Below are 13,837 nucleotides of genomic sequence, written 5' to 3'. Positions count from 1 at the left end.
TATGTGAGGGATGAGTACGTCTGCATCACCCGCAACATGATAGGAGCTGATAACTGCTGGACTGACAACTGCCTAATCCATTTGATTAACTCTGTCACCCAGGCACCACAATAGCAATGCCAATCAAAGATCTGCCATTGGAAAACCAGCATCAAACGGCTCAAAAGACACAGTCAAGAACATTTCACAGACACCTGCTAACTCTGCAAAAGCCTGGTCTGTTCTGGTCCATATTATCATCACCTACTTACTCTTATACACTTATTTTCTCTACCAAAGAACAGATAACACCGAGAATATTCAAGCACTAATCTAAAGGCGCCTGAAGACGTCCAACACATACACCCGGAGACCTAATAAGATACAGTGGAAAGATTGCATTAGATCCAGTAACTTGTTGGATAGTTAAGCACTGTCAAAACCATTTATGTTTAAAAACACTTAACAAACCATCTCATTGAGAGCTAAGATCTGAGGAGAGATCATCAAGGACAATGAGTCCGTAGCAGCACTTTGAAGATCACTTCATTCAAAACTCTGGATACCCTAATATGTTATCTATTGAAATCACACCATTAGCTGAGGGAAAATCATCTCAAACATTATCCTCCACCATGCCTTCCAAATGAATGCAGGATCACAATGTGGAATATGCTCATCAAGAGGCACAACAAACGCAGCAAAAATAGAGCAGCAGTAACTCTCAACCACGTATGGTCTTTGACTCTAACCTGTAAGTGTGATTAATGGAATTCCTTCTCAAATTTGGCTGAACTCCTCATTCTCCATCAGCTCTAGGTTGACAAACAAGCCATGATTCTCACCCATGAATTTACCACATACCCTGCCCCAGTGCAGAGAGTCAAGGCTGTGTCATTGCAGCAAGCCTCTAAACTCAACTAAACTCAACTTAATAAATTAAATTCAACTTTTCAATCCTCGTTAACCTTCAAAAGCTCTCCAATGAAGTGGAGTCAAGTCAGGTCTATTGTCATATGCAAAAGCACAGAAGTGCAGGTACAGCAGCGTCACAAACATAGATTCAGACAACACAAAAACAAAATAGATACATAAATTACACACAAATTCTGCAGGACAGTAAAAAAAAATCAAAACATTAATGCAAGAGACAATAAAGAAACAAGTTCATGGAAGTGTGGAGATACAAAGAAGTGCAGATGCTGGTTTACAAAAGGGGATACAGAATGCTGGAGTAACTCAGCAGTCAGGCAGCATCTCTGGAGAACATGGATAGGCAATGTTGCAGGGCAGGACCCTTCTTCAGATGTGACCTATCCACGTTCTCCAGAGATGCTGCCCGACCCTCTGAGATTCTCCAGCACCATGTGTCTTTCCATGTTAGCATAAGAGGCACTGTTCTATTGTTAAGGTTGTGCAGGTCAATTCAAGAACCTGATAGTCATCAGAAAGAAAGCGGTGTGTGGCTGCAGGCTTCTGTACCACCTGCCAAGTTGTGACCAAAACATGTCCTCCCTCTGCTGAACCAATGTTACTCCAACATCAGTTAACTAGATACAGCACGCAAACAATGGCAGTGACTGTACACACTAGTAGTTGGGCTCCAAGCCATAGTGATACCCTCACCAAAATATATGACAGAATAGGCTTCATTCTAAATGACTAAAATACATATCTGTCCTCAGCACACACCACCATCCTTTCACTAACACTGATTCCTAGTCAACACGGACCATTTCACAGATCTTGAGAACCACCGCAGTGAAGGAAGACATTGATGATAAAATCCATGTCTGTGCCAACTATCAACGTATACTAATCTAATTTACTAGCACTTGCACTGTAGCCTGCTATGCCTTGGTGATACAACTGCCCATTATGATGCTCTTATAAATTGTACAATCCTCTAGATTCACTGGCTGGATTGGTGAACTACGGCCAGCACCATCTCGTAGCCCTGCATCCAAATCAGATCACGATTATGTTCATTCCGCACTACTGTGGGGCCACATAATAGATACAAAACTCTCAAACCAAACACTTCGAACTGCATCTCCTACAGATGCACAAACGCCAAGCACAAAGATTAGAAGGAATACACAATAATCCGAAGTATCATTTCATTCTGCCAACCTCCAATTGCCTCAATGGGTGCAACAGCTGAGTTTCCCCACGTTGAACTCATTAGTCACCTTAGAACCACCAGAACAACTAAATATTACATTTTTAACATATCTAAAGTTAATTTGTGGACACTTTAAAATCATTGATGCAGATCAAGTCAATGATTCACCTAAACCAGGGGCATCGAAATACAGTAAAAGAAAGGTTAGTGATAGCAATATCCCAACTTTGGTTCAAATTATGCAAACACAAGGTAAAAAAGACATAGTGCTTGTGATATTGCAGTACTAAGGTCAGGTATCTACTGTCTCCATCATCAAAATTATTAAATCTAGAACTTTCAACAAATCTAGTAACAAATCAGTTTCACTAACATTTTAAAGAGATACTGGAATAACCAGCTGGATGTACATCCAAAGTGATACATAAAACAAGTGGTACTATAGTGATTAGAACACAGTGCACAGTAAACTCAGTGGGTCAGGCAGCATCTGTGGCGGGAATGACCAGATAATGGCAGTTCACAATTAGGAATGCAGTAAAGTCTATAGGGCAGCAAGGAAACTTTCCTTAGGAAAGGAGAAGTAAAGGGGTGGTTTGTTTGTAAGAGGTGGGTGGGAAGAAAGGTTATGGGGAAAGGGATCCATATCTCAAAAGTCATGTTTAATCATTCCATCTCTTGGTAATCACACCTCCTTTCCTATTCTCCCCAATCAATTCAGATAGATGCCCACCCCTTTATTTGCCCACCGCTCGAACAGTCCCACTCTTCTTCATTCCTCTTACTGCCTCTCCATGCTGCTTCATAAACCCCATCTCTCCTTATGTACAATCTTTCTTCACTTCAAGTCAAGTCAAGTCAAGTTTATTTGTCACATATACATACGAGATGTGCAGTAAAATGAAAGTGGCAATGCTCGCGGACTTTTGTGCAAAAGACAAACAACAAAACAACCAAACAAATTATAAACACAATCATAACACACATATTCTTTTACATAATAAATAATAGAAGGAAAAACGTTCTGTAAAACGTTCTCACTAATCCCATTGCTGCAGACATAACCTCATCCCTGTTACATCATCTCCCTTGACCTCAAAATCTGACTTCAACCCTTGTCTGATGCAAAACACCTCATTCTTCCATTCAACGTTCACTCCCTGTCTTTTGACAGCCACAATCTATCCCAAGCTTTTTCCCTCATTGAACTTACCAGAGGCCAATAACCATTTACCCAACCATGGCTGTAATTACCTCCATTCTGATTGCCCCCCCCCCCCCCCCCCCCACCTTCCCCATCCTATATTTTCCTCTCCATTCTGACACCTTCACAAGCTTCCTTATTCCACCATCTCCTCCCCCCTCCTCCCCCCCCCCCCCCCCCCCCCCCCCCGCAACCCATCTCACAACTCCAGAACCTTGGTCCACAATCCCTGTTTTCATCCCTCCCACTTTAAAAGCCCCTTCACCTGCCTCCCCCTTCACTTCCCTAATCTCCTTTGACCACTGCTGCCTTCACTTCCTCTGTAAAATACACTCCCTCCACACTCGCACTGCTCTTCCCTTTAAGCCCTTGCCCCCTGATTCTAGTCCACCTCTTCCTCCTGCCAACTCAAAAGGTACAAATGCTTCACCTCTTCCAACTCCCCGGTTCCTCCTCATCAACCCCAATCCACATTATGCCCTTCCTGCTGCCCATCCGTCCCAATCCTACTCATTATTTTCCTGTCTCCCGAAGATCTCCTCCGTACTCCCACCACACACAAATTAGGCCACCTTCTCATCCAAGCCCTCCACTCCTCGTCCTCCTCCCATTCCTTCTAACCCTTTCCTCGCCTCTGACTGCCACTCTCTTTCTGACTTCCTACCGCATCTGACCTGCCTCCTCCTCCCCTGACCTGTCCTCCACCCCGTCCCTGATCCAGTATCAGTATATCTTTATTGTTATCCACCTCCCCAACCTGCCGCTTCTTCCTCTAACTTGCCTCCTCCCCACCCGCGCAAGCTGCCTCCGCCTCCTGTTTTCTTGGCCTGCAGTCTCCTTCCGCACAAATCCTGCCTGCCTCCTTCAACATGTCCAACCAGCCCTAATACTTACAACCTATCTCCTCCCTCCACCTGCCTCTTTCTCCTGCTCCTCCTCCCCACAATACCCCTTCCTCTACACCATCTGGTCCTCTTACTCCTCTTCCACCCCCATATCTCTTTGTCCGCTTGATTCCTTCTTCCCCCTCAATTCCCTTCCTTCATGTGGTCTCCTCCCTCAGAAATTGATGTTTTCAATATGGACTTATGTAAAGCATTCAGATCCCTCATGGTAGGCTGGTCTAGAAGATTAAGGCATATACGATCCAGAGACATTTGGTAGATTGAATTCAAATCTAGTTTTACAATAGAAGACAGAAGGTTGGAGGTGGAGGGATATTATTCTGGCGGAGGGCTGTGATCAATGGTGATGTGCCGGGATCAATGCTGGGGCCTCTGTTGATTGTGATAGATTATATATGATTTGGATGACAATGTATGTGACCTCTTTAGTAGGATTGTGGCTGACACAAAAATTGATGGAATTTTAGATCGTGAACAAAGTTGTTAAATTATACAGCAAGATAAAAAATCAGTTGGAAATATGGTTGGAGAAATGGCTGTAGTTTAATCTGAACAAGTATGAGATGTTGCACTCTGGGAGATCAAATGTAGGAGGAAAATATACAGTGAATGGCAGGAACCTTCAGAGCACTGATGTACAGGGGGATCATGAGGTTCAAATCATAGCTCCCTGAAAGTGCCACACCAGCAGAAAGCTGGTGTTTGAACGTCATACTGCAGCAGTATAAAAGCGGGATTAGGAAATATTTGAAGTATTGTGTGCAGTTCTGGTCGCTGGATTAGAGGAAGGTTGTGGAGACTTTGGTTAGAGTGCAAAAGAGATTCAATGTGGGAGTAGTAACAGGGAGAGTTTGGACAAACTTGGGCTGTATTATCTGGAGCTGCAGCGGTTGAAGGGCAACCTGATAGAAATGTATTAAAAAATGAAAGGCGTATACAAGCTAGATGGTCAGAAAACTTTTACCCAGGGTGTAAATGTCAAATACTAGAGGGCATAAATTTAAGGTGGGATGGAGAAAGTTTGACAGTGATTTGTAAGGCAAGTTTTCATTCACGCAGAGTGGTAGGTGCCTGGATCGCACTGTCAGTAAGTCAATAAAAACATTACATGCAGCCGATGGATGGATAAAGACCGTATGCAGGTAGGCGGAATTTGGCATCAAGATCAACACAGACATCAAGGGCCGAAGGGCCTGTTTCTGTGTTGCATTCTTCCATCACCACCTATTCCTATCTTCCTCTGCCTCTCTGATCTGCCCACTCTTCCTCCCCCTCCACCATCTGATCTTACTATTTCCTCCCCTCGCTGTACTACCTACTCTTCCTCCCCTCATTAAACAGCCTCCACTTCCTCTCCATCAGATCCGCCTACTCTTCCCTCCCACTCTCTGGATCTTTGCTCTGAACTGCCTCTTCCCTCCCCTCTCGTATCTGCCTCTGCTTCCACCAACCGGCCTCTTCTTCTTCCGAAGATAAGACATAAAAATGCTGGAGTAACTCAGCGGGACAGGCAGCATCTCCTCCTTTCACATTGCCACCTCTTCCTTCGCCCTTCAGTCTGCCTCCTATTTCTGCTGCGACTCCTCTCTCTCTCCATCTGATTCACCTCTCCCCTCTTAACTGCCTGGTACTCGATCTTCCTCCAGGGCCGCCTCCCTCTGCTGTGCGGCCCACAGGGAGTTTTCCTGACCACAGGTCGTGAGGCCCAGGGTCGCCCGCCGCAAATACGATCCGGACGGAGCCTGAGGTGAAGCGAGCCGCTTACTCACCATCTGACTGGTGGTTCTCGCCATTGGTGGGGTGGGGTGGGGTGTGTTGCGGCCCGGCCCTGCCGGCCCGGCTCCGACTCCGGTGCCTGGCACTCTTCGCGGTTGGTGTGCGGGAGCGAGAGCTGCCCCAAGGCGCCGCTCACTGCCCACCGCCCGTCGCCGCTCGCTCCGCCATCTTCCGTCTCCGACTCCTTACGTCATAGCACAACAATGCGTCTCGGCCCTAGTGCCCTCGTCCGGAAGTCCCGCCCCTCGCCGGCTCCCATTGGATGTCGTTTGAACGCAACGCTTCCCGCCGCTCTATCCCACGCACCCATTGGTCCTCTCCAGTGCCGGTCAGACCGGTAACCGGCCTATCGCTGCTTCCTGCGATCCACTCTTGACGCGGCCGGGTCGGGAATGCGGTCTGCGCATGCGGATAATGTGAGTGCTGTCCCAATTTTAACTGCGAGGTCAATGTGCCAACTTTGCTTCCTTTTGGGTTGGGTCACTTACTGTTCTTTACTGTAACACTTGTTTTGCACCTATTTCATTTAAATATCAGTTATTTGCCTCATCTAAATTCATTTCATCTGAAAAGTGCCTTAATTTGGGGATATTTTGAGTGAGTTTTGGCATTTTGCCACTTAGTCATAGTCACTTAGTCACTGTGGATACAGGCCCTTCGGCCCAACTTGCCCACGCCAGCCAACATGTCCCAGCCCACCAGTCCCACGTGCCCGCGTTTGGTCCATATCCCTACAAACCTGTCCTATCCATGTAAAACCTGGCCAATCCATGCAATGGATACCTGCCCTATCCATTATGACATTTGCACAACAGAAATGTGCAGAGACTGATTCCTTAATAATCCCATAGTATTTTCCAAAGCCATTGAAGGGGAGAAGGGAATAATTTAAACGTTTTTAATATCTGGTTTAATTTCTGTCTGGGTTGGACATGTACACAGATTGAAAATGGACGCTTCCGCCAAGATTTGGTACAAGGGGAGGTCACCAACACACGGAAGCCAACAGGAAGATCAAAGCTTCACTCCGAGGATACGATTAAAAGAGATATGACGTATGTTAAAATTGGCACTGACAATTGGGAAACTGCTGCTGAGGTAGGTGAATTTGTTGATAGTTTCCAGTGAAGTGGTATTGTCTCCCACTACATTTTATCTCTGTACCACCCACTACCCTGACATCATTCTGAAGAAGGGTCTCGACCCTGAACTGTCACCCATTTCTTCTCTCCAGAGATGCTGCCTGTCCCGCTGAGTTACTCCAGCATTTGTGTCTATCTTCGAAGTTGTATTTAAGGTGATTTCATGGGGGAGTGCAGTGCGTTGACCCATGACAACAGTTTTCTTAAAGCTGATTGTTAGCTGATATTCGTTGGTTTTGCTGAGACTGGTAACAGAAAAATATTCTTTATTGATGATAAAAGATAACAAAGCAGTGGCAAGCACCACAATATATCAAACATCACTTGATACACCCGGTTCTTTAAGGTAAACAAATCCACAAGTATACTAAAAGGACACAAACTGCTGGAGTAATTCAGCGAATCGGATAGTATCCCTGAAGAACATGGATGGATGTGACATTTTGAGTCGGGTCCCTTTTTCAGACTGAATCCATGTTCTGTCCAGCACTTTGTGTCCTTTATGTAAACTAGCATATGCAGATCCCAGTTTCTACCGCATGTATAGTATACTGCTTTCCCTTGAGAAAAACATGATTAATTCATATGTTAATTCATATATTTGGTTATCTATTTGCTGAATGTCGGTAGTAAGAGATAAGGGGAAGGGGTAGGACAAGAGCTGACCTAAAATATTGCCAAGGGTCATTGAGTGATAGTGTGGAAACCAACTTGCCCATACTGGCCAACATGTCCCAGCTACACTAGTCCCACCTGCCTGCATTAGGTCCATATCCCTCCAAACCTGTCCTATCCATGTATCTGTCTAACTGTTTCTTAAATGTTGGGATAGTTCCAGCCTCAACTACCTCCTATGGCAGCTTGTTCCATGCACCCACCATCCTTTGTGTGAAAAAGTTACCCCTCAGATTCCTATTACATTTTTTCCCTGATCCTCGATTCACCTACTCTGGGCAAGAAAATCTGTGTATCTACCTGATCTATTCCTCTCATGGTTTTATACACGAGATACAAGGAACTGCAGATGCTGGATTGCAAATATTGTACATCCATTCCACCAACACCCTCCACCTCACAGTTGCTGCCTGACCCGCTGAGTTCCTCCAGCATTTTATGTCTACCTTCGGTTTAATCCAGCATTTGCAGTTCTTTCTTACACGTCTATTGTGTCTCTCTTGTTCAGCTGCTTGGCACATCCCTTGGCTCGAGCTTTACATTCTTCTTCAGCTATAATTTTACCTACATTGGTGCCAATACAATGCAATCAGTACTCAGCACACAGAGTTGGTTCTTTGCTACACTCTCATTTCACCATAATTCTCTTGCTACCCCGTGAAGTGGAATGGTAGCCACCGATATCTCATTGAAGATATTGCCAGTATGATCTGCCCGCTGTAGACCACATGGTGCCTTTTAAATCTGCATGAGAAGTGACCTGTTTGAGCCTGACCGGTGAACACCAAAGTATGAGTGGTACATGTATCTCCTCACTAGCCAACGTGCAATCTAATGGACTCAATCCAATCTAGGACTTTTTTCACCCGGAGAGTGATGAGTACTTTGAATGCATTGCCAGAGAGAGTGGTGAAGGCAAAGTTGCTGATAGCATTTAAGAAGTGCCCTGACAAGCCCTTAACTTTCCTAGGCATAGAAAGCTACAGCCCAAGTGTGGGAAGATGGTATTTGTGCTGATGGGTACCCACTGGTCAACATGTACACGGTCTGTTTCCTTACTACTTCACAGCTTCCAAAAGACACCTGAATGAGTATTTAAAATGAAAGATAATCAGAGAGGCTAACAAATTGGGATAAACTGGAATAAAAAGGAACTGCAGATGCTGCTTTACAACAAAGATGGACACAAAATGCTGGAGCGAGTCGGGCAGCATCTCCATTTTCTCCAGATCCACAATTTTCTTCAATGTTACTCCAGCAGTTTGTGTCTATCTTTGGGACAAACTGGGTTTCTCTTACACCGTTTTGATGGACTACATGTTCTGGATTGTAACTGTGATTCTGATTCAGAATTCACACCACATGTACGTTTAGTTCATCATAGGCTGCCCCTCAGGGCCAAGGATGACATTCCTCCACACCGGTACTTTGTGTTCTGAGTTAACTTATGAAGCCAATGAGGAACACACAGAGTTTTTAAGAAGGAACTGCAGATGCTGGAAAATCGAAGGTACACAAAAAAGCTGGAGAAACTTAGCGGGTGCAGCAGCATCTATGGAGCGAAGGAAAAAGGCAACGTTTCGGGCCGAAACCCTTCTTCAGACTCTTCTTCAGAGGAACACACAGACTCTGATACAGGAAGAACTGTAGTTGCTTGGCCGGGCAGGTGGGTGGATAGTTTGGTAAGTGCATTACTTTCACCATTTACACATTTTCCTGCCAAAGGGATTCTGAAAAGCCAGTCCAAATGACCCTTCTCTGTTTGGTGTATTCATGAGCCAGTGTTGCCTGAAGTGGGTGGGGGGGTGCAACATATTTTCATGGAGGCTTTGAGAACATCCTTGAATATTTTGCTCCTGGACACACGCCCGCTCGTATGCCTAGCCACACTCCTGGACATCAAGTTATCATGTGTTCATCCACCAAAAGACCCATCTCTGAATATCTTTCTCCCAATCCTCGTACAAATGGATTCTAGTGCAAGGCTTTTAGGGAAATGGCAATAGTAGATTTGGTTTTGCCATTCATATGTCAACAGTTTATGTGCTTTATTGGACTAGCCTGGATGATGCACTATGCTGGAATAAATTGTTACATCTTGTGGAGAGAAAATGTTTCAAGCGTGTGTTGCATTTAGTGATCTTCAACAAGCAATTATGTCTCTCTTTAAGACATAGACACAATTGCTGGAGTAACTCAGCGGGGGAGGCAGCATCCCTGGAAAGAAGGATTGGTTGATGTTTTGGGTCGAGACACTTCTTCAGACTGATGTCAGGGGAGGGGGCGGGACAAAGATAGAATGTAGGCGGAGAGAAAGCAAGGACTATCTGAAGTTAGAGAAGTCAACGTTCATACCGCTGGGGTGTAAACTACCCAAGCGAATATGGCTATCTGGACTACACTTTTTCCCACCTTGCTTCCTGTAAGAACTTTATCCCCTACTCCCAATTCCTCCGCCTACGCCGCATCTGCACTCAGCATGAGGTGTTTCAAACCAGGGCATTGGAGATAACCTCATTCTTTAGGGAACACGAGTTCCCCTCTTCGACTATAGATGAGGCTCTCACCAGGGTCTCCTCTATATCCCGTAGCTCCGCTCTCACTTCTCATACCCCCACTCATAACAAGTCCGCCTTGTCCCCACCTTCCACCCTCCCAGCCGTCTATACAACAGCTAATCCTTCGACATTTTCTCCACCTCCAATGGGATCCCACCACTGGCCACATCTTCCCATCTCCTCCCCTTTCGGCTTTCCGCAGAGACCGTTCCCTCCATAACTCCCTGGTCAATCCGTCCCTTCCCACCCAAACCACCCCCTCCCCTGATACTTTCCCTTGCAACCGGAGGAAATGCTACACTTGTCGCTTTACCTCCCCCCTTTACTCCATCCAAGGACCCAAGCAGTCTTTCAGGTGAGGCAGAGGTTCACTTGCACCTCCTCCAACCTCATCTATTGCATCTGCTGTTCTAGGTGCCAACTGCTCTACATCGGTGAGACCAAGAGCAGGCTTCGCGATCGCTTCGCCCAACACCTCCGCTCAGTTCACAATAACCAACCTGATCTCCCGGTGACTGAGCACTTCAACTCCCCATCCCATTCTGAATCCGACCTTTCTGTCCTGGGTCTCCCCCATGGCTAGAGTGAGTCCCACCGCAAATTGGAGGAGCAGCACCACATATTTCGTTTGGGTAGTTTACACCCCAGCGGTATGAACATTGACTTCTCCAATTTCAGGTAGTCCTTGCTTTCTCCCTCCTTCCCCTCCCCTTCCCAGCTCTCCTATAGCCTACTGTATCCGCCTCTTCCTTTCTTTTTCCCGCCCCCACCCCACATCAGTCTGAAGAAGGGTCTCGACCCGAAATGTCACCTATTCCTTCGCTCCATAGAGGCTGCCTCACCCGCTGAGTTTCACCAGCATTTTTGTCTACCAAGCCAATATGAGGTGCTTTTCCTCCAATTTGTGCTGGGCCTCAATCTGACAATGGAGGAGGCCCAGGACAGAAAGGTCAGATTGGGAATGTGAGGGGGAGTTGAAATGCTGAGCCACCGGGAGATCAGGCAGGTTACGACGGTCTGAGCGAAGGATCAGGTAGGTATCCTCCTCTCTTTAGGACCTGTTCAACTGCTCTGTGCTGAATATTTGACGCGTCTGCTGACTTCAGTGAGCTGTATGGCCGATGTTGTCCATGGGATGAAGGAGAATGTTGGCCATACAGGGATGGGCAATTAATGGTTTCAGTGGGTATGGTTTGGGATGGTCCAGCAGTTTCCTTCTCCAAGAAGGTCCTTATCTGAGTGGACTTCTGATGGTGAGAATGGTGACCTTCATGACTCGGCCATGTTGAAGAACCTTCGTGACAAAATCTGACTTCACGAGAAAAGATTGTACGCAGGTGAGAAATTGAAAGATAAGTGATGCCGACGCACCATCCAACTTCAAAACATTTCAGGGAAAGGGGAGAAGCTGCAAACAAAAATGACTACACCTAGAAATAACCCCGCAGGACAAATTAATTGCTGAAACCATTCCAGTCGTTCATTTTCACTACCGCACCCCAGGAGTCTGTCCCTAACATTGCATGAGAAGAGCTTCCTTCTTTCACTTTTACGTTTCGACTTTGTACTTTGAACTTGTGTCTACCATTTTAATTTCAAGTAAGTTTGATGCCAAAGACACATTGCTGCAGGATGGTTTACAGTGAGACACAACTTTCTGCGTGGATTGCAACAACAGTAAGAAGAATAGAAAACACAAGAAAGCAAAACGCTGATCCTCTGCAAGAAAGTGGGTAGTTTAGGCAACGTGACTGCTGTGCTTCCAGGCTCACGGATCTGAGAACGCCTCCTGTTTCTGCATAATGTGTTGTTTGTAGGCTATGTCAGATAAATTCACTTGTACAAGCACCCAATGGGAAGCACGTACTCCAACTGTGCCTTACACAATGGATTGAAATATCCAAATTAAATAGCTTGCCACTGAAACAAAAGAGTAGTAAACATGCTCCAGGGCAGTACTGAGTCATACAAACTGGGAAGGTCGGGTTTGATCTTTTCTCCATGCTGGGTTACTTGGGGAAAATTCACCGCATGGGTCTATTTCAGATTCAGATTCAGATTCAATTTTAATTGTCATTGTCAGTGTACAGTACAGAGACAACGAAATGCATTTAGCATCTCCCTGGAAGAGCGACATAGCAAACGATTTGAATAAATAATAATAAGTGTCCGGGGGGGGGGGGTGGTGATTGGCAGTCACCGAGGTACGTTGTTGAGTAGAGTGACAGCCGCCGGAAAGAAGCTGTTCCTCGACCTGCTGGTTCGGCAACGGAGAGACCTGTAGCGCCTCCCGGATGGTAGGAGGGTAAACAGTCCATGGTTGGGGTGAGAGCAGTCCTTGGCGATGCTGAGCACCCTCCGCAGACAGCGCTTGCTTTGGACAGACTCAATGGAGGGGAGCGAGGAACCGGTGATGCGTTGGGCAATTTTCACCACCCTCTGCAATGCCTTCCGGTCGGAGACAGAGCAGTTGCCATACCATACTGTGATGCAGTTGGTAAGGATGCTCTTGATGGTGCAGCGGTAGAAGTTCACCAGGATCTGAGGAGGCAGATGGACCTTCTTCAGTCTCCTCAGGAAGAAGAGACGCTGATGAGCCTTCTTGATCAGAGTAGAGGTATTGTGGGTCCAAGAGAGGTCATCGGAGATGTTGACTCCCAGGAACCTGAAGCTAGAAACACGTTCCACCTCCGTCCCGTTAATGTGGATGGGGGTGTGCGTGCCGCCTCTGGACTTCCTGAAGTCTACAATGAGCTCCTTGGTCTTCTTGGAGTTAAGGGCCAGGTTGTTGTCAGCGCACCTTGCTGCTAAGTGCTGGACCACCTCCCTGTAGGCCAGCTCATCGTTGTTGCTGATGAGGCCAATCACCGTTGTATCATCTGCATACTTGATGATGGTGTTAGTACCATGTACAGGTGTGCAGTCATAGGTGAAGAGGGAGTAGAGGAGGGGGCTCAGCACACAGCCCTGTGGAACGCCGGTGTTCAGGGTGAGGGTTGAAGAGGTGTGCTTGTCTAACCTCACAGACTGGGGTCTGTTGGTTAGAAAGTCCAGTATCCAGTTGCAGAGGGAGGGGTCGATGCCCAGGTTACCGAGTTTGGTGATCAGTTTTGATGGTATAATGGTGTTGAATGCTGAGCTGTAATCGATGAACTACATTCTGCCCTATTGTTGGGAAGAATCATGATATTCTCTGCCTCATGACTGCAGTCCAGCAATCTCTGCTGTGGAAACAAAGAACTGCAGATGTGCGGCATGGATGCGCAGCGGCAGAGTTGCTGCATTACAGCGCCAGAGACACCGGGTTCGATCCTGACGATGGATCCCATCTGCGTGGAGTTTGCACATCCTCCCACCGCAGGGGTTTTCTCCGGGTGCTCCGGTTTCCACCCTACACTCCAAAGACCTGCAGGTATGTTGGTTAAATGGATTTGGGTAAAATTGTAAATTGTCCCTAGTGTGTAGGATAGTGT

General features: G+C 46.4%; 1 protein-coding gene and 1 long non-coding RNA gene across 2 annotated transcripts in view; one reads left to right on the top strand and one right to left on the bottom strand.

Annotated features, from left to right (window-relative positions):
- LOC129706787 (3-phosphoinositide-dependent protein kinase 1-like) overlaps positions 1 to 6,162 on the bottom strand; it is an 84,555-nt gene extending 78,393 nt beyond the window's left edge. The window contains exon 1 of the mRNA XM_055651272.1: positions 5,983 to 6,162. Coding sequence (XP_055507247.1) covers positions 5,983 to 6,006 — 24 coding nt within the window. The 5' untranslated portion in view covers positions 6,007 to 6,162. The remainder of the gene's footprint in view (positions 1 to 5,982) is intronic.
- Positions 6,163 to 6,345: 183 nt separating this feature from the next.
- LOC129706789 (uncharacterized) lies at positions 6,346 to 10,496 on the top strand. The gene is made up of 3 exons (XR_008725103.1): positions 6,346 to 6,586; positions 6,932 to 7,087; positions 9,181 to 10,496. It is a non-coding gene; the product is annotated as an uncharacterized LOC129706789 (long non-coding RNA).
- The last annotated feature ends 3,341 nt before the right edge of the window (positions 10,497 to 13,837 follow it).

This window comes from Leucoraja erinacea, chromosome 20 (assembly GCF_028641065.1).
Source record: "Leucoraja erinacea ecotype New England chromosome 20, Leri_hhj_1, whole genome shotgun sequence".
Lineage (NCBI taxonomy): Eukaryota > Metazoa > Chordata > Chondrichthyes > Rajiformes > Rajidae > Leucoraja > Leucoraja erinaceus.
This window is presented reverse-complemented; position numbering and strand designations above follow the sequence as displayed.